This window comes from Amborella trichopoda, chromosome 12, assembly GCF_054954075.1.
Source record: "Amborella trichopoda isolate Santa Cruz 75 chromosome 12, AtrichopodaSantaCruz75HAP2 v2.0, whole genome shotgun sequence".
Lineage (NCBI taxonomy): Eukaryota > Viridiplantae > Streptophyta > Magnoliopsida > Amborellales > Amborellaceae > Amborella > Amborella trichopoda.
In genome coordinates, this window is record NC_142347.1 from 1,932,791 (window position 1) to 1,954,064 (window position 21,274).

General features: G+C 33.4%; 2 protein-coding genes and 1 long non-coding RNA gene across 6 annotated transcripts in view; 1 reads left to right on the forward strand and 2 right to left on the reverse strand.

The window, feature by feature from the left end:
- The window catches only part of LOC110007192 (uncharacterized), a 47,571-nt gene extending 27,169 nt beyond the window's left edge, over positions 1 to 20,402 (reverse strand). The window contains exons 1-3 of one of the 3 annotated variants that reach the window (XR_016046070.1): positions 19,921 to 20,402; positions 19,653 to 19,778; positions 17,073 to 17,249 (exon numbers count right to left, since the gene is read on the reverse strand). Coding sequence is in view for 1 of the 3 variants with exons in the window: in XM_088854068.1 (XP_088710194.1) it covers positions 19,921 to 19,998 (78 nt within the window). In the remaining 2 variants the exon portion in view is untranslated. Of the gene's footprint in view, positions 1 to 17,072; positions 17,250 to 19,297; positions 19,779 to 19,920 lie in introns of those variants that run through there. The other 2 variants (XR_016046071.1, XM_088854068.1) reach the window with 2 other exon arrangements.
- Positions 508 to 9,375, forward strand: LOC18433770 (beta-galactosidase 15). Of its 2 annotated transcripts, XM_088854067.1 has the most exons (19): positions 508 to 931; positions 1,418 to 1,513; positions 3,900 to 4,012; positions 4,098 to 4,164; positions 4,610 to 4,702; positions 4,829 to 4,972; positions 5,085 to 5,173; positions 5,276 to 5,381; positions 5,559 to 5,646; positions 5,915 to 6,033; positions 6,220 to 6,381; positions 6,822 to 7,021; positions 7,412 to 7,515; positions 7,607 to 7,716; positions 7,899 to 8,010; positions 8,135 to 8,244; positions 8,354 to 8,565; positions 8,675 to 8,951; positions 9,049 to 9,375. In XM_088854067.1, the coding sequence occupies exons 1-19, from the start codon at positions 773 to 775 to the stop codon at positions 9,157 to 9,159; spliced, it is 2,472 nt and encodes an 823-aa protein (XP_088710193.1). In that variant the 5' UTR covers positions 508 to 772; the 3' UTR covers positions 9,160 to 9,375. The 2 variants fall into 2 exon arrangements, with proteins under 2 accessions (XP_088710193.1, XP_088710192.1); XM_088854066.1 differs by lacking the exon at positions 8,135 to 8,244 and having other exon boundaries at positions 7,899 to 8,012.
- Positions 14,452 to 17,068, reverse strand: LOC148779356 (uncharacterized). Its single transcript, XR_016046073.1, has 2 exons — positions 15,204 to 17,068; positions 14,452 to 15,089 (listed from the first exon to the last, which is right to left on the reverse strand). It is a non-coding gene; the product is annotated as an uncharacterized LOC148779356 (long non-coding RNA).
- Positions 20,403 to 21,274: the final 872 nt, after the last annotated feature.

The following is a 21,274-nucleotide window of genomic DNA, read 5'->3' on the forward strand; positions in this document are numbered from 1 at the left end:
AAGTATGATGTGTGTGTATGAAATATATTTGTTGAATATTTTCAAAATAAAATTTAGGTTCTAGAACACGGGCCAGAACTAGGCCAGGTTTGGGTCCAACTTTTGGAACTAATGGGTCTGGGTTGTGTCCACGTCCAGGTCGACCCGACCCATTGCCAACCGTATCTCAAATAAGCACTTGAGGTGTTTTGAGTAAAACAGAGGGTTAAGTTTTGTAATTTTGTGCCAACAGATACGTTTGACAACATTCCCGCGAAAAAACCTATATTCATGGAAATCCTGTTCAACTATGAGAGAGAATTTAGAGAGAGAGAGAGAGAGAGAGATTTTTAGAGAGAGAACAACTAGAGATTTTAAAGAGAGAGCGAGAGAGATTTAGGGAGAGAAAAAAGAGAGGTGTAGAGAGAGGATAAAGATAACAGATCCTCTGTAATCCTAACTGAACCGAGGAGACAGCCAATTCCATTTCATCACAATAAATTATTTTGAAATTTTGAATCCCATTTTGAAAACCCAAATGGGGATATCGTTAATAAGTTTATGGATATTTATCTCTTTAATGTTTCTCTCTAGCTGTACAATGCTCGATTGTAGGGCCAAAAAAAGCAGTAACTGAAATATATCCGTTTTAATCAATGGAACCAATGGATTTCCAGGATCAGTTATTATCTTAAGATATATTTCCTAGGATTAGTTATTTTCAAAAGGTGAAATTTCCTATAAATTCCATTCTCATTTGATGAGAAGACAGAGTTAAACCCAAAAAAAAAAAATGAGGTGCACAGTTCTCTTGTTGGCGGTTTTAGTTGCTTCTCTCTGTATTTGTGCTTCTGCAACACAGGTTACTTATGATGGGAGAGCCATTATCATCGATGGCGAGCGTCGAGTTCTTATCTCGGGCTCGATTCACTATCCTCGAAGCACTCCAGAGGTATATTTTCTTCTTTAAATTCACTATTTAAGAATTTTGGGTGGTTTTAATGGCCAGTTTTTCTTCAAATAAAATGGTTTTTTGGTATTACTTTGTAAAATATTGGACTTTGTGTATTCCTTTGTAAAATGTTGGATGTTGGATTTTGGTTATTACAATGTAGCTTCTTCTGGCGGTGTAAGTTCGTTTAAGCATAATGGGTGTATTTTTAATTTCTAGCAATTGACTTTCTTTTAGATATGTTTTTTGAATATAGAAATCTTCAGATATTATTTTGGAGTTATGCTTGCTCCTATACTTAAAATGAAATGGTGGTTTCATTTTTTGGATATAGAAGTTTTTAAATTTTTTTTATTTAGTTGTTCGTCCATGATTAATCTTGTTTATTTCTCTCTTTGTCTTTCTTTCTTTCTTTTTTTTCTTTTTTTTTGTTTTTTTTTTTTTCATGGGGTTCTTAATAAAGTTTGTTTCTTGGTAATTTTCCAGATGTGGCCTGATTTGATTAAAAAATCGAAGGAAGGTGGTCTCAACACGATCGAGACTTACGTCTTTTGGAATGTCCACGAGCCTAGGCCCCGTGAGGTGCTGATCTCTCTCACTCTTGCCAGTTGCCATTGTTGTGTTTGTTTTTCATTTCAAGCTCTCTTCCTCCCTCTCATGGAAAATCATTATTCCCCCCCTCTCATGGGAAATCCATACATATAGCAAATGTCTTGCCTTCTTTGATATAAAAAATATATATTTATTAGCTATAAAATAGATATCATAGAGATTTCAGGGAGAGGGGAGGTCTGCAGAGTGTAGAGATTTCTTCTCCCCACACGTATTATCATGCATTTCTTTTTCCCATCTCATCAGTCATCAGCCTCTCTATAAAATGTTTTATTATTTATTATATTGTCCTTTGTTTTGTTTTTAAAATTATATATCATATTCATCTATTTTTCCTTTTTTTAATTATTTTTGTAAAATCCTGCTTATTCTATTATCCTAATTGCATTTACTTATTTTCCTATTGTGCAGGGATTCATTCTAAATTGCTTATGTGTAACAATGCTCACAAGTATATTTAACGGTATATGGTTAATTTATCTTTTTATTTATTAATAAATTTTAGAATGCTTCTATAAGTTTTTTTAATTATTTTATAAATTGTGATCGACCTATTTTTTTATAATTTTTAGTAACAAATCTGAAAATAGATTTAAAATTTTTATTGTCCTTTCCACAAAAAGAAATAGCCATTTCTAGAAAATTTTATTTGCTTATTTACAAAAACTTATAATCTTGAGAATTATTTACGAACAATTTTTACTTTTTATTACAAACTTCTACAAGATCTCCAAAAAAATAAAGGATATCTTTGCAACAAAAAAAGGAATCCAGCATCATTTTAGTTTTATAATTTTCTAAGAGATTTATATTCTTAGTTTTACATTAAAAAAAAAGGAATTATTTTTATTTTTTATAAAAAATAAATTTTTGAAAACAATTAGGTATTATCTTAAAAATGCATTTTATATTTTCAAAAATTATTTCATAATATCTTTTATTTTTAAAGTTTAAAATATCTTATTCATGAGTATTTGATTCTCTAAATTAGTATCATTAATTGAATTTAATGTTTTCATATCTTAAAATTTACGTATATTGTTTTTCAAAAAAAAGAAATCATATTCCATTAGTAGTATTTAATACAGGATGCAAGTTTTACACTTTATGTTTTTTCTTTCCCTCATTTTAAAAACTTCTAATTTTTTTTTTTTTGACAATGTTAAGAGCGCTTATTGATTGAATGCTTAAAAAGCATTGAATTACAAAGAGGAAATCAAATTAGAAATAATCAAAGAGAATGAAACACCCAATTTAGTAAGATTATAATTTTACAGTGAATAAATTATCTTTCATAATTTTTAATAATGAATTTTGTAATAAATTTTAAAAGTTACAACGGCTTTTGCATATAATTACGTTAATAGTGTCAAGATATTTTAAATTTTCTTGGTTTTTCTATTATATTAATTTCTTAAAATTATAAGTAGATAATTTGAAAATTAGTCATATGTAATTCTTAACTTGAACAAATTGTAACTCAAATGATAAAAGTTCTTACATTTATTATCTTATTTATGTAGAAAATAACACTTAATAATTATAAAACAATTAAATTTTGTAATAGAAAATTAAGGAAATTAGTCATAACTAAATTTTAGAAAACTTAAAGTTCAATGATATGTTAATTATAAAAACCATGTATATTATATATAATGAGCAACAACATAGAGGAAAATCCCAATTGTAAATGCATAAAAATACATATATAATTATTAAAGTTCTAAATCTAAAAGTTTCAGTTAGTGTAAAAGGACATGCTGATGCATGCTTTTGCAAGGATAAAAATAATCATAAACATAAGTATGATAAAAGAAATTTCAACTATGGGTATGACTTCTTTGAATTTGCAGGATGAAAAATTTAAAACTAAATAAAAAATTAAATTACTCAAAACTAAATAGTAGGTATTGCCATATAGATTACAATGAAAAGGCAACAAAAAAAACTAAAGCAAATTCTTTTAGGCAGTACAGTGGGCATAGGGTTCGCTAACCATGGAAGGATTGGAGCTCAAAGACATAATATTATCCTGAGCCCATTCCTTTTTATATATATATATATATTCTTTATTAAAATCAAATAATTATAGATATAAATTTTTGTCTAATAAATATATTTCTCATTCCATATCCATGCACTTTCCTATTCCAAAATCATTACAAAATTACATGTATAAATCGCTTATTGCATATCAATATAATCTTGCATTGCATATTTTTGTGATGATTTACGTGAATGTCTATTACATTACTACATACTCTCCATTGCATATTTACATGTTTATTTACACAATTACCTATTTCAATTCTAAATACAACACATAATCCAACTACCACCATTTTGGCTTGTCCAGTATGATTTCACCGGCAGGCGCGATCTCGTCAGGTTCCTCAAGACTGTACATGATGCAGGGCTATATGCTGTTCTCCGCATTGGCCCCTATGTTTGTGCAGAATGGAACTATGGGTAATTTAATTTTCTAAAATAGTTCTCTCTTTTACTGGTTTTTGAGAAATATTCACTAATAGTTTTTTGTTGTGTATTCTTCTAGGGCCTTCCCTGTTTGGCTTCACAACATTCCAGGGATTCAACTAAGGACTGATAATGAGATTTACAAGGTTCCTTCTCCTTCCCCTTTGTTCCTTTTTTTGTTTTTTAAAGTTTTGATGGTGAATATAATTTGGAAAATTAAAACCGTAACTATTTTGATTGTTTAATGGTTGTTTATTGTTAATTTGTTAGGTTTTTTATTTTTTTGATGTTGAATATAATTTTGTTTCCATGAAAATTAAAACCATAGCCATTTTGATTGTTTATTGTTCTTGTTTTTGTTTTTTCACTTTTTGATGGTCAATATAATTTGGTTTCCATGAAAATTAAAACCATAACCATTTTGATTGTTTAATTCTCAGAATGAGATGCAAAATTTCACTACCAAGATTGTCAATATCGTTGATTGTTTAATTGTTGTTTATTGTCTTTTTTTTTTTTTTTTTTTAAGGTGAATATAATCTAGTTTCCATGAAAATTAAACCATAACCATTATGATTGTTTAATTCTTAGAACGAGATGCAAATTTTCACCACCAAGATTGTCGATATGGTTAAAGCAGAGAAGCTCCTGGCTGGCCAAGGGGGACCTATTATCCTCACCCAGGTATGAATCTTCTGACCCCACCCACTCTCATGTTAGTGCCAATACACTACTGTGGTTCTTATTTTGTGGTTCTTATTATGTGAACTATTGAGAATCAATATCCTGTTTTACCTGTTTTACCTACAGATCGAGAATGAATATGGAAATGTTCAAGGCCCTTACGGGGATGCTGGACACCGCTACATCCAATGGTGTGCAAAGATGGCTGAATCTCTGAATGTTGGCGTGCCATGGATCATGTGCCAGCAAAATGATGCACCCCAGCCCATGGTTTATGATCTCCATTTTTTTTTTATTCTCTCTTTATATCTAATGTTGAATTCACCCTCTTCCTTTTATGGCTTTTGCTGAGTGTTTGTCGTTTTTTGTTTTCCTTCAAAAGATCAACACCTGCAATGGATTTTACTGCGACAGCTTTAAGCCAAACAATCCAAACAGCCCTAAGATGTGGACTGAGAACTGGACCGGCTGGTGGGTTCTTTTGTATCAATTTGAATTTATTTGGATTTCGAACAAAAAACAAAAAATGAATGATTTTTATGCTGGTGTTTTATTTTATGCATTTTTTATCAGGTTCAAGGGATGGGGAGGGAGAGACCCTCACAGGCCGGCTGAAGATGTTGCCTATGCAGTTGCTCGCTTCTACCAAACTGGTGGCACTTTCCAAAACTACTACATGGTCCGATCCCTGACCCATACTACCTACCTTACATATTACATTATTGAAACATCTATATGCTATTTTCTTGCAAACCCTGTACCTATCTACATATTACATTATTCAAAAATGCATATGCTATTTTCTTTTTATATGCTATTTTCTTTGGACTTATTTGTTACTGGCTGCCCTTTTTAGTATCATGGTGGAACCAACTTCGGCCGCACTGCAGGAGGCCCATACATTGCAACCTCTTATGATTATGATGCACCGCTCGATGAATACGGTGAGCTAGAAACTTCAAAAGAAAAATTTTTAAAAGATCAATCATAAATATCACCACAAATTTGTGCACGAGATCAATTTTCTATTAGCATTTCCATATACCTTGTCATATTTGTTTCTCAAATATGATTGTTACTAGTTATACTCTATTGAAAAGATCAATTTTCTATTAGCATTTTGATATACATTGTCACTTTTCAATTTTCTATTAGCATTTTGATATAGTTGTTTCTCGAATATGATTGTTGCTACTTTTACCCTAATTGCAGGGAACTTAAGGCAACCCAAGTGGGGGCATTTGAAGCAGCTTCATGAAATCCTGATATCCATGGAGAAAGTCCTCACATCCGGGACGGTCTCAAACACGTCCTTTGGATTTGGCGCTGACGTATGTAACATAGATATTTAATTTACATATATTAGGACTTAAATCATAATGTTTTCACAATAAAAATCAAAATCATCTAATTAATTTACATATACTAGGACTTAAATCATAATGTTTTCACAATAAAAAACAAAATCATCTAATCATTGTTAAATCCAATTGTTATCTCTATTTTCTATTTCTCAGGCAACCATCTACACTTTGGATGGGGCTTCAAGCTGCTTCTTGAGCAATACAAATACTACAAATGATGCCACAGTTACTTTCCAAGGAATTCAATACTTCTTGCCAGCTTGGTCTGTCAGCATCCTTCCCGACTGCAAACAAGTTGCATATAACACTGCTAAGGTTTGTTTTTCTCTTTCCTCTTGCATTCTATTTTTATTGAATTCTTTTCTTTCCTTTTTTTTTTTTTTTCTTTTTGTTCATTTTATAAGTAATTAGGGATTTGGGTGCAAATCATAGCATAGTCCCCAACCCTATAATAATGGTAATGAAGAAGTGAGGCTTACCATGATTATTATGATTGTTTCTCTCTTTCCTTTTGCATTCTATTTCTATTGAACTCTTTTCTTTCCATGTTTTTTGCTTTTTGTTCATTTTGGTCATTGTATAAGTAATTAAGGATTTAGGTGCAAATCACACCCTATAATGATGATAATGAACAAGTAAGGGTTATCATGATGATTATGATAATTATTAATGACATTCTATTTGCAGATTTTTTGGGCCTTTTTCCATGTCACTTAGTTTCATTCTCCAAAATAATCACAATCGTTTTTTTACAGGTCACAACTCAGACCGCATTGATGGAGATGAAGCCAAATTCGGCAGAATCCATCATACCCGAGCAGCTAGACTGGCAATGGCGCCCTGAAATCATCAAGGGGATTTTGAAATTGGCAAATTCTACCTTTACATCCACTCAACTTATTGAACAGAAACAAGCGGCTGCTGATGAGAGTGACTACTTGTGGTACTCAACCAGGTAATGTATTAGAACAATAATTTTCACCACCTTTTCACTATACATAGAGGTCCACATCATCGTTAGGCATGTATGTCTACACAAATAATGTATATATCTTGTTCAAGTTTTGGCATGAATTGTACTCTAGTTTCCACAATGAGGATGAAGATTAGGAGTCTTAATCTTTCAAACTATTTCACTAGACAACAATTCATACATACATGCATGGATTGACACATATATATACAATCATGGATAGATGCATGCAGATCATTTTCTTTAGGCCCTCATACAGTTAGCCCCATATTGCCAAGAGCCTTCCATTTCTCTAACAAGTCTCATTGCATGCATACACCCATCCATGCATCACACATACATATTGATGTGGGTTTAACTGTTTAACTGCAGTGTGGTCATTGGTAAAAATGATCCCTCCCATAGCAAAGAGATGGTTCTAAGTGTGAATACAACTGGCCATGTCCTCCACGCATATGTCAATGGCAAGCTTGCAGGTTTGGCCTTTAATTAAAATGTATTCCTCTTTTTGAAATAGTTCCTAGGGTTCAATTTTTAGTAAAAAAATTCAACGTTATGTTGGTTCAGGATCCCAGTATGCTGCCAATGGAAAATACCAGTTTGTGTTTAACCAGACAGTCCACCTGAAAAGTGGCAGGAATTACATAAGCTTACTAAGTGTCACTGTTGGTTTACAGGTTCTCCCCCTCTCTCTCTCTCAAATAATCTTATAAATTTTTCTGGTCTCTCAAATAATCTTATATGTTCTTGGTCTCTCAAATAATCTTATATAAGTTCTCAAATAATCTTATATGTTCTTGGCCTCTCAAATAATCTTATATATGTTCTTGGTCTCTTATATATGTTCTTGGTCTGTCAGAATTATGGAGCCTTCTTTGACATGGGCCCTAGTGGAATAGTTGGTGGACCAGTTCAGATCATTGGGAGTGGTAATGTTACAAAAGACATCTCCTCATCCAAATGGCTCTACAAGGTGACTTTGTATTTCCATTCATTTCTTTTTGCCTAGTAGTTAATTCCTTTCATTTCTTTTTGCCTTGTACTTAAGATGTGGCTAAGGAATAGGTTAACTCTTAATATTATTACAATATCAACAAGTCGGGTTGATCAGCGAGCAAAAGAAACTATATGAAATAGACAATCTGAAAAAGGTTAAATGGCACAATGAATCTCTCCCAACAAAGAGAGCCATGACATGGTACAAGGTGAGAACAACTGTGGTTGATGTATTAGTTATTCCCCTGTTTTAAATGTCTCTGATAACATAATGTTATCACATGATTTATGATCTAATGGAAAGTTTTCGGTTATCAGGCAAGCTTCCCGGCTCCTTTGGGCACTGACCCTGTGGTGGTTGACCTCCAAGGCATGGGTAAGGGCTCAGCCTGGATTAATGGACAAAATATTGGCAGATACTGGCCAACAAACCTGGCTTCTCAGGATGGTTGTCCCTCTGTTTGCAATTACAGAGGAGTATATAAACCTGAAAATTGTCCCACGGGATGTGGTGAACCTACTCAAAGATAGTAAGCAATCCAATCATGATTTTTCTCTCTCTATCTCTCATTTTTTTCTTTCATGATCTCTCTCTCTCGGTTTTCATATTGTATTGATGCAAACCCTCTTATTTTGCAGCTACCATGTACCGAGATCGTTCCTTGGGGACGACGAGAACATAATTGTGCTCTTTGAAGAAATCGGTGGAGACCCCAAAGACATCAACTTCCAAACTGTGAGTGTGGGTAAGGTGTGCAGCAAAATTGAGGAGGGCTCGACCCTGCAACTCAAATGCCCAAGTGGAAAATCCATATCTGCTATTGAGTTTGCAAGCTTTGGCAACCCGGAAGGCCAATGTGGGTCTTTCCAAAAGGGTGGCTGCAACATCGCGAGCGCCTTGTCTGCAGTGCAAAAGGTACAAAGGCTCACATTCTAGCCTCTCTCTCTCTCTATTCTCTAACAAACTCTAGCTTCTCTCTCTCTCTATTCTCTAACAACTGTGTTTTTGACAGGCCTGTGTTGGCAATGTTAGCTGTTCAGTCTCAGTCACAGAGGAGGTTCTTGGGTCAGACAGTTCTTGTGGGAACCTTCATAAAAGCTTGGCAGTTCAGGCCACCTGTTAGAATGGGGAGCAAGATAGATACCTTCCTAGAAGGGTTTAGCCTTCTAGTTCTATATTCAAAAAGTTCATTTTTCTGATGCTCAGGCCTGCTATTTCTATATTCAAAAAGTTCATTTTTCTGATGCTCAGGCCTTTTCTATACTTGGTGTTCACCAATAATTTGTTTTTCAAGAAATTATTTATTTAAAGAGGAAGAAAAAAAGGGATTTAAGATCGATATGCAGCACCTTAATTCATTTCTTTCTAATAGTTCCCTTCTCATCTTCACTCTCTCTATTTATATATATATATATATATATATATATATATATATATATCAGTGTTCATGCTATACAATGGTTTAAAAAACAGATCGGTGACTCGGATAAGGCACCTAAAAAACCGATTTGGATCGGCGAATCGGCGATTCGGATCAAGAATCGGGTGAATCGGTCAAAATAAAGCTTAAAAAAAATCCTAAAAAATTATTAAAATTTATTATAAATATTGTTTTTTAGGAATTCAATAAGAAATGAGGGTACTCCATTAAGAATTTTCATGTTTTTGAATGAATATGCGAATATTGATATGTTCTTTCCCTGCATGAACCGCCATTCAGCATTTAATTTACATCACACAAAAGGATAAACATAGAATTGTCATGAAATAAGTATATCAACATACATGGACTACAATAAAACATAAAATTAGTAACATATGATCTAAAAATAAAATGATAGACGATGTTATTGTTCTTCTTGGTCACGCTGGTGCCATTGATTGAATTCGTTTAACAATTCGTTGATTCGATCTAAAAACGAATTATTGATATTAGCAGGCGTCTGACTATTCCCAAATCCCTGAGTGTTAGTGTTTTGTTGTGTTCCCAATCTAAAATCCCCGAAGCTTGTCCATCGTGCTCATCCCTACACTGTTGTTGTTAGGACTCGATATGTGAATAATATTGCTGGGATAGGGTGGCCTCAGAATCATAATCTCTCTCATTTTCTCTTTGAATAATATGGATTAAAAAAAATAATTAACAAATTTTCAAAAAAATCGATCATGGATTAAAAAAAAAAAATCACAAATTTTCAAAAAATTCTATCATGGATTACAAAAAAAAATTCGATCATGGATTAAAAAAAAAAAATCACAAATTTTCAAAAAAATTCTATCATGGATTACAAAAAAAAATTCGATCATGGATTAAAAAAAAAAAATCACAAATTTTCAATAAATTCAATCATGGATTACAAAAAATTCGATCATGGATTACAAAAAATTCGATTATGGATTACAAAAAATTCGATCATGGATTACATAAAATTCGATCATGGATTACAAAAAAAAAAAAGGCATAAAAAAACAAAAAATTCCATCGTGGATTACAAAAAAAGAAAAAAACAATTCGATCATGGATTAAAAAAAATTCAGTCATGGATTACAAAAAAGTCTATCATGGGTTACAAAAAAAAAACAAAAAAACAAAAAATTTGATCATGGATTACAAGAAAAAAAAACAAACATTTCAATCATGGATAACAAAAAATTCGATCATGGATTACAAAAAATTCTATCATGGATTACAAAAAATTCGATCATGGATTACATAAAATTCGATCATGGATTACAAAAAATTCGATCATGGATTACAAAAAAAAAACAAACAAAAAAAAACAAAAAATTTGATCGTGGATTACAAAAAAAGAAAAAACAATTCGATCATGGATTACAAAAAATTCAATCATGGATTACAAAAAACTCTATCATGGTTTACAAAAAAAACAAAAAACAAAAAATTCGATTATGGATTACAAAAAAAAAACAAACATTTCGATCTTGGATTACAAAAAAAAAAACAAACATTTCGATCATGGATTACAAAACATTCGATCATGGATTACAAAAATTCTATCATGGGTTACAAAAAAAAAACAAAAAACAGAAAATTCGATCATGGATTACAAGAAAAAAAAAACAAACATTTCGATCATGGATTACAAAAAATTCGATCATGGATTATAAAAAATTCGATCATGGGTTACAAAAACAAAAAAAAAAACAAAAAATTCGATCATGGATTATTAAAAAAAAAATTCGATCATGGATTACAAAAAAATCGATCAAGTATTACAAAAAAAATCTATCATGGATTACAAAAAAAAAAAAAAAAAACCGTACGGGACTCGCCGATTCCGTACCGTGAATCGGCGAGTCACTGTGCAGAATCGTCCGGTTCTCTCTAGAACAGGACGATTCCCGTTTTTTTCGCCGATTCGATCCGTCCATAGCGATTCCCGAGTCGAACCGGGCGAGTCCGGTTCGACTCGGCGTTTTTTTAAACACTGATGCTATATATCAGTGTTGCATTCTAGCTGAGCCCCACCTATAGGTCCACCTAGTGAACAAAATCTTCTTTTTATTTTAATAGAAACTTCACTATTAGGAGTAGCAAGCAAAAATTAAACCTTGAGTCGACTCGGACTCAGGCGAGTTACTTGGACTCACCCTAAAGATGAGGCCAAGTAGGGTATACGTCTTTGCACTTTTTGTTACATTGAATGCAGCTAGCTTACACGGACTCAGGTTCATTGTTCCAATCCCCAATTCCCCATATGGGTGTGGTTTGCATAGAAACGAGACTCTAAACAATCAAAGTAAAGTGCACCTTCAAATGGTGTTGAGAAATGTGGTTTCAATACTGAAAATCTTATCTTTGTGATTGCTTGAAAATATATTTTCACCTTTAATTATAAAATTTAAATCATTCACACCTTCAAATAGTATTGAGAAAGGTGGTTTCAATACTGAAAATCTTTGTGATTGCTTGAAATATATCTTCACTTTTAATTATAAAATTTAAAGCTTAAAAAATAGTGTAGATCTATGAAATCTTGAAAATCTTGAAAATTGACGATCTAAAAATGCCGGTACAAGATGCACCATTTCATGTTCATGCATCATCAATTTGAGGATATTTGGGCATCAAAACAACATCTTCTAGTGAAATTTTTGAGGTGGGATTTTATTTGATTGTTTAGAGCATCGGCTCTATATAAACTTTTGTTTTTTTCAAAATGGTTCAAGGGGTTTAGAATCCATAGGCTGGATTCGATCTCTCAACAAGAACTACAAGACCTAGCGTTCAAAACCTTCATTTTCAATTGGTTTTTGAGATACACCTTGCTTTGACAACACATTGTAAATGCCTTGTGAAAACTGTCTTGAAAAATAAAGGGCCATTTCAGTTTATTCTTGTAATGTAGAGTCAAAATATTCAAGTTGTATGTATGAGGTGAATAGCAATAATTGACTTCTTAGAGAAGTGTGAATTGAATAACTACTTAATATATAGGATTATATACACCATTAATTTTCATTACAATGAGGTCATAATAGCTATTAGCCATTGGATGTCAAATTAGATGGCATGGGATATGCCGCAAAGTTCTAGATATTTATTTTTTAACTTAAAGTCTAATCAATAACACACTCATAACTACAAAGAAGCCTAATCAATAAAACACTCATAACCACAAGATTTGAAATCTGACGCAAAAGTGTTTGCGACCTAAAGTAAATTGTCCCCCTTTGTATACTTTTCCATGACATATACTCCGAGAGAATTGGACTTGTGACTTGATAGCCGTTGATGGATTAGGCAGCTCAAGCCACCTTCCTTTGCCAATGAAGAGGAAGAAATAAAGGAGTACAATCACCTAAATTCAATTTTTAAGTTGTTCATATTTTCATCTCCCATCGCTCATCAACATCTCTCTCTATTTCAGATCATTTTGATTTGTAGAAAAAAAAATGAAACATTATCGGACAATCGTGACCGTGCGATAAACTTTGGACAATGAGAAAAAAAAATGAAACACTACCGAACAATCTCTATTTCAGATCATTTCGATTTGTAGAAAAAAAAAAATGAAACACTACCGGACAATCGTGACTATGCGATGACCTTTGGAAGGTGAGAAAAAAAAATGAAATACTACCAGACTTCATGACCGTGCGATGAACTTTGGACGGTCTCTATTTCAGATCATTTCGATTTGTTGAAAAAAAAATGAAACACTACTGGACAATCGTGACCATGCGATGAACTTTGGAAGGTGAGAAAAAAAATGAAACACTACCAGACTTCATGACCGTGCGATGAACTTTGGACGGTGATGAGGGTAGACGAAATCACTGTTCATTTTTTCCTATATGCGTTTTTTGTATATATATATATATATATATATATATATATATAGGGAGTGGATTCAATACGCCCACTAGCTGACCGCTACAGTAAACGACAATGGCCCAGATTGAATCTGGGCCGATCTAACTTGTCACGACCTCTTTTCGTGTTTGAATTTTAATTTTTTTTTATAAGTCCAAATCACTTGAAATTTTAGGTGTATGTACTTCATATCAAGACGTACCTAATAAAAATATAAAAATAATAATAATAATTCGTAAAAAAAACAAAATGGCCAAAATATCCTCGAATTTTTACAGGGGTATTTTGGTCAATTTTTTCATGTAAAATATTTTTTTATATTTTTAAAATATTCACCTATTTTTTATGTACATAATTTCCAAATTTCAAATTATTTCGATTTTTAGAAAAAAAATTAAAATTCATACACTATTGGACATCCAAGATCGTCAGATCGGCCCAAATTCAATTTGGGCCGTTGGTGTTTACTGTGGCAGTACGCCATTGGGCTGAAAGGATCTTTCCCCATATTATATATATATATATATATATATATATATATATGAGCATATACAAGTAGCATTGTTTTGTTTGGATAGTGAAATCATTCGAAACCGACTAGTCAAGCCAACCCAAATCAGTCAAATAATGATTTTTGATAAGTGTTTTGTCAAACTTAATTTTTATTTTGAACTAAATTAACCAAGGCATTAGTAACAGTCAAACCATCATAGCCCTCCAGTCTTAATGACTATGGTCCATGCTGAGAACTGTTTTGAGTTTTGGGTCCTTGGTTCGTCTCTAAAGTAGGGCCTTGAGGTGTGGTTAACTATGACCGCTGCTAGAAAGCAATTCCAAATTAAAACTAGAAAACTAAAATGTTAAGATAGCAATGCAAAATTTTAATACCGGAAAAATATAGAATAGATGTCATGACTAGTCACAAATCCTTTTATTTACGGCCTATAATTGTCAAACAGCATACCAAACAAAAAACCACCAAAATCTCCCTGAAAATAGAACAAATACTGAATTAACCATTCCAACTTAGAAAAGAGATATACCATTCTTAGATTCTAGCTGAAGTATGACACTACATTGCAAAACAACGCATTCCTCAAACCCTACATTGATTCTTTAGATGCAGACGAACAATATCCAGATATCTACATTATATCAATGGACAATAGTTTAAAGACCAGATGCAAAATCAAACTGGAATTGGTATCAACTTGCCTAAAAAGAAAGCACTTACTGCAACAGAAGAATTGAAGGATCAAACTCAAACCAAGACTTGGCACACTTAGTGCAACATAAGATTTAAGATCATTTTGTGGTCATAAAAATAACCTTTAATTTCAAAGGTGTCATACTCGAAATAGCCGTCACCGAAGTCACAGTCATAATACTCAGCTGTTATCAGTCATCTAGTCCGTCTTGAGTCGAATAGTCATCCTCATGTAGTTATAGGGTAGAAACAAAATAAACAACCATCTCGACACCCGTCACTAGTTGTCACAAATTCTCGAGAGCTGTTTGCACCCTCCTCTCCAAGCGCACGCTCTAGTAGCAACTGACAATGATCTTCTTAAGCTCCATGGCAAATATGAGCAATAATCTTACGAATGCTTCCTCACCCTCCAATCCTGAGAAGTTTTTTATCACCACAGTTTTAAGGTAATCTCCTATACAATACGAAGGTGGTTTGTCGTCCCAAAAGTGCAGACTTAGCCGACCTAGTGGAATCAAAATAAGCGAAAAAGATAAATGAAAAATAAAGTTAGCTTGCAAAAAATTCAAAAAAAAGAATGAAAAGAGAGTAGAGCAATTTATGATTGTAGAATACCCACCCACAAAACGATTTCTTCTAAATGATGCCAACATCCAAGGCTGCAATCTCAGATATTTTCATGACATTTACTTTCAAGGTGTGCGCTGAAGAAATAGAAGTAGAAGAATGACTAGTGACATCTTACATCAAAATAAATTTCATTTTCATGGACAACAAAGAGAGCACAGTCCACTGGTTCACTGTCATCCGCTGAAGTGATGGATGGTGATAGAAAGGGAACGGTACACACATTAGGGGGTCATCTCTTGGTCTGGTCTTTTCTACCCTCTATCAATGAAATGGATGATGATGACTAAACGGATTATGGTTGGATTATAGCACATATCCCAAATTGAGAACACCATTTAACAAGTTTATGAGAAAACCTAGGCTAGATTTCGTCAAGGAAAAGACTCTGCATCAATTTACCTTGAAAAGAAAATCCAAGCAAACACAAAGACTCGATATGAACTAGCTTGCTAAGATTCATAGCTATTTCACGGTCCCATGTTTCAGGCTGCCCATCTGAAGAGAAGAGCGTCTTGGTGCTCAGTAGACCCAGACACCCATCCAGTAAAATCAAAAGAAAACAAATTTGGAGCATCAATCTCAAGATCTCCTAAAGTTACTAGCCTATTAGGCCCTTTTATCCCGGGAATTTATTTTTCAACAATGTTACAAAAGCCATATTATATAGTATATATGAAATCCCATGTGAATAATGGTACAAAAGCCATATTGTATAGTGTATGTGAAATCCTATGTGTTTGACATGAGGTCATGTCATATATTAGGATCCATTTTGGAACTTTTATAAGATGTTGGGCTGGAGGGAAAACCGAATGATGTGTTTGGATTCTTTGTAAGAATTGTTTCTTTTTTTCTATATTATAGATGTACAAAATTATTTAATTTCTAAATATCTTTTATCAAATTGTAAGAATGCTTGGATGACATCTTATTATGTGAGTCATTAATGCATTAATGACATGTTTAGCTCATTATATAGGAATAAGAGTTTGGTGATAACTTGTTAATCCTAATTGGCTGTACTTAAGGGAATTAAGGTATGAGTTATACTTGGTTATCAATTTCTATAAACTTGAGATTTACAAAATATGGTTTTCCATAAAAAGAGGTTAACCCCTCAATTAAAAGAGGGAGAGAGAATGATGGAAAATAGGTGAAAGAGCTTCACCAAGAGGTCTCTCAAGGTTGTCTATCACCGGATGGCTTGGTCTATAGGTTTTGGTACGAAACTTTAAGTCCCTAGTGTTATTTAAGGATAGATCCGAGTAAACTGTTTATCGATTATATGTATTTATTTATTCATTTTCATTATTGGAACTAACATTCATCTATCTTCAAGCTCTGAAGCTGGGTATGAGGACCCAAAATCTTGATGTTTTTGATGTCCTTGCAGCAACCTAAAGTCAAGCACATTTGGAAACCAAAACGGAAAGTTGATCCCCATTGATATGAATACCAGAGAGAAAGTCCTCAAAGATTTAGCCTTCAAAGTCGAAAGGAAGGCCTATGGAGCAATTTTTAAGATTCAATACCAATAACAAAGAAATGGTATCATAACAATCATATCCTCCTCTTGAGATTCCCCTCTGAAATCAAGATCAAGCACTTGTACCCCACTCTTTTGTAAGAATTGTAGACACCTACAGACATGGTCTTTGAACTTTCCAGGGTAAAACACAAGCTTGAATCTCGCAACATGCTTCAAGACACGGCCACCATTCAAGAGCTGAAATACCAGTCCAGATATTTTTCCATCGATGGGATAGAATACTCATCCTCACTGCTTCCTTTCTGGGCAAATATGAAAAAATGGAACTACATGCTTCCTTTCTGGGCAAATATGAAAAAATGGAACTACATGCTTCCTTTCTGGGCAAATATGAAAAAATGGAACTACATGCTTCCTTTCTGGGCAAATATGAAAAAATGGAACTAAAGACACTTCCAGGTAAGTTGCTAAACCTATCAAGGGTCTCAACCCTCTATGATTCTTCCTTCGATCTCTCCAATGCATTACATCCCTCCATATCACTGCCTGCAAACCATATGCTCAAAAATCTGTTACACAACCCAAAAATGGAACCAAAATCAACCATTCCAAAAGTAATTTTTTTCATCAGTATCAACTATCAAGCCATTCACCATGTTGGGAAACAATGACAACAGAATCTAAGGCATGTTATGCATTCTTTTCTTATCTTTATGATTATTAATGGTAGATATTTATTCTTTTATGAGATAAAAAGGAAAAGAGCCCGAAGTTAATAGGATTACTAGTAAATCAAGAGCCCAGCAAAAAACCACAACCTTACTTCATTTATTATTTTATCATAAACAAAACGTTCCAAATTATTTACTTCTTTTGATGGCTACAAAGCCGCAGGGGATGGTTTGAGCATGAGTATCATCTTTAAAAGTACCATAGTGCCATATTAGATAGACTCAGAAGATTCTTTACACGATCACATCACCAGACAAGAATATCTACATCTTCATGAACTTCGGTGACAAAATAGAGATGAATGTTACAATTTCTTGAGGTTTTATCCCAATAGAGAACATCTTATAATGTACATTTATTCATCACAACCTGAACATTTTTGGGAGAATTACACATTACATATGTTAAGAAAGTGCACATTTTAGATATTGTCACTATATAAACTATATGACATTACTATAGATTGCATATGGACTCTGTCGTCCATGAAGTATGATGTTTGCGGACATTTATAAAACCGAAAATGTTATATTGCAGACCAAATATTGAACTTACTAACTTTTATAACAGCATTTAAACACACAGTTATCCCTTAAAAAAGAAATACATTTCCAAATAAATCCGTTTTGATAACACCTTAAAACTGAAATCCAAATTGCAGTAAAAGAATCTCCCTCCAAATATTAAGGTAAACACCTCCTCGTTAAGTCTGGATAATACAAACTGTTACTACATCACATAGCCGACTCTTCTTTTGAACACTAAAGGAAGTTCATTGTTTGAAAACTCGGCAAAGTCGACCTGAGCACCTGCATGGAGAGTAAATTGTGTGTAATCAAGGGGTGAGATACCTGCACAGTATTCATGAGTACTGTAAGAATTCCTCATGCAGACTCCCTCAAGTTCTAGATTAATAGGGTAAGTCGCTACAGTCCTTGCCCAAGTGCTGTTAGTAAAACAAAAAGATGAAAGGAGGCGAAGTCTGCCCCCTTTGTTAAACAAAAACATGATGGCTTTTCAGCATTTAGAGACACTACCGAGTCGACTCAGACTTAGTCGAGTTACTCAGTCTTGGCTCTTTGCCAAGTCAAGTACTGGGGCAAAACTCGGGGTTATCTGAAAAAAAAAAGAGCAATAAAAAAAGCTCTCGTAAATTGTAAAATCAATGTATAAATATTTTGCACATATTTACAATTTGTTGATGATGGTTTGTGAGTGTTTCTTGTCATAGGCCCTATTGTATATTTACCTTTTGTTTTGGATTATTCTAAAATGTCCCAAGCTATAAAACAATTTTTTCTAAGTCCATGTTTAATATATTTTTTTTCCATGTTATTTCAACTTTTAATGTTGTTTACTTTGATTTTCACTAATTTTTATTTTTAAAATTTTATTTTTTCAGTTTTTAGGGGTTTCTTATTGCCTCGTACACTACTCGGGAGAACATCCATAAAAGTATGGGCATAATATGAGGATCGATCATAAGAATCCAAACAAGAAATAAAATAATTAAAGTCAAATCAACAACAAGAAGAAAAATGACAATAATAAGAATAATAAACGTGGTTTTTTTTCCAAAAAATAAATGCAATATATAAACATGGGGTTTTCCAATGACATTGCCAAATTCCGAAAAGCATATCTCATGAGCGATCCAACATTTTTTATTCCATTTTCTGATTCCAACTAAAATGTTATACTCCATTCTTCATTCTTGAAACCCCATACTAATTCTGTAGATCAGAGATGAACTATATCCAGATTTCTACATTATTTATCAATAGATGAACTTATGAAGTCTAGATGCAAAATCAAGCCGGAATTGGCATACTTTGAAACTTGCCAAAAAATAGAGCACTTACTGAGATAGAAGATTTGAAGGATCAAACTTGAACCAAGACTTGGCCTACTTAGTGTAAGAAAAGATTTATGATCATTTCTTGTTCAGAAGATAATCTTCTATTTCAATGGCGTAATCATAGATATAATCATCATAGTCAGAATCGTAGTCGGAGTCATGTAAGTAGTATATAGGTTTGTAAAAAATGTGGTCATGGATTGAGTCAAAATCAATAACCATCTCAACATTTTGAGAAGCCCTCTCTACTTTTGCCAAATTCTCGAGAGCTTTTGCATCCTCCGCTCGGAACTCATGCTCTCGTAGCAACTAACAGTGATCTTCTTAAGCTACTTGGCATACATGAGCAAGAATCTTACGAATGCTTCCTCCTCCTCCAGTCCTGAGAAGTTTCTTATCACCACAGTTCGAAGGCAGTCTTCAATGCAATATGTGGGCACTTTGGGGTCCCGGTTTAGCCAACCTTCGGGATTATGTTGGTCAAGCTGAATAAAAGTGAGAAGAATAAAAATAAGGAGAAAGGAGAATTGAAAAAAGAAAAAGAAAATTTTAAACTTTAAATAAAAAATAAAAATAAATAAATAAAAAGGAAGTAGGTAGAGCAATTCCTGATCGTAGAAGACCCACCCAAAAAACAATTTCTTCTAAATGATGGCAACATCCAAGGAAGTGAGCCATAGTTGTAACCCAAGAAAGTTTTGCCATGTTCACTTTCAGGGCAAGTTCTTGAGATTTGGGAAGTTTGTAGGCACATGGTCCATTGCTCCATCTTTAGCCAAAGACTTCAACAAACCATTAAATGTGGTAAGGACATGGGTTTAACAATAATTGCTTATGAAAGTACCAAGAAATGATCATCATCATCATTGTCCGAGTCTTATCCCATGTACCAAGAAAAGATCAAATTACAAAAATTCCTCTAAATTTTCAATCCACAGAAATTCTTGCTAATGAAATGGCTCCCCCCAAAAGCATAGAAGCTTCTCTTTCAGTTTTAAGAGGATAGAAAGAGGTATAAAACTGATGACTAGTGAAGAAATAGAAGTTGACTGGTAAAGAAATAAAAGTCGAAAAACAACAATGACTTTTAACAGCATTGGTGCCCCCTTTTTTTAGAAACAGCCAATAATAATAGAAGCCGTATCAATAATAAGATAACTAAAAACAAATTACTGAACTTGTGGAATAGAAGGCGTATGACCATATCCATCAATAAGAGAAGGCAGCCCAATGTCTTTCAGCAAATCTTTGTGTACAAGAAATGATTAGAAAACTAGCATTAGAAAATGAGGAATATTTTTTTGAATTTTAATATATTCCATGAATTTCTAAATGTTTGGTGTGAACTGCATCTAAATAAATTACATGGACAACAAAGAGACCATAGTCCATTGGTTCACCGTCATCCATCGAAGTGACAGATGGTGATAGAAAGAGAACAGGACCTACATTAGGGTAAGGGGTCATCTCTTGTTCCGGTATGTTCTACCCTCTATCATTGAAATGGATGGTGATGACCCAAGAATCTACAGTTGGATTATAGAACATTTCCCAAAATGGGAACACCATTTAACAAGTTCATGAGAATTCCCTCAAAGAAAAGACAGGTGCAGTAATTTTCCTGGAGAAAGAATCCAAGACTTGACATGAACTAGCTTGGTAAGATTCATAGCCATTTCACAGCCATACCTTTCAAGATAAGAGAAACAGGGAGTAATCGATACTTTCAACAACCGGGGAACATTTAACACAGGAGACCCAAACGCCCACCCAGTAAAATCAAAAGACAACAAATTTGGAGCATGAATCTCAAGTCGCCCTAATTCTGTAGTACATCCATCTATCTTCAAGCTCCGAAGCTGGGTATGACCCAAAATTTTAATTCTTTCAATGATCCTGCACTTATGTAAGGTCAAGTTTTGAAGGACTTCTCATTTGGAAAGCAAAACGGAAAGTTGATCACCACTGATATGGAGTCCTC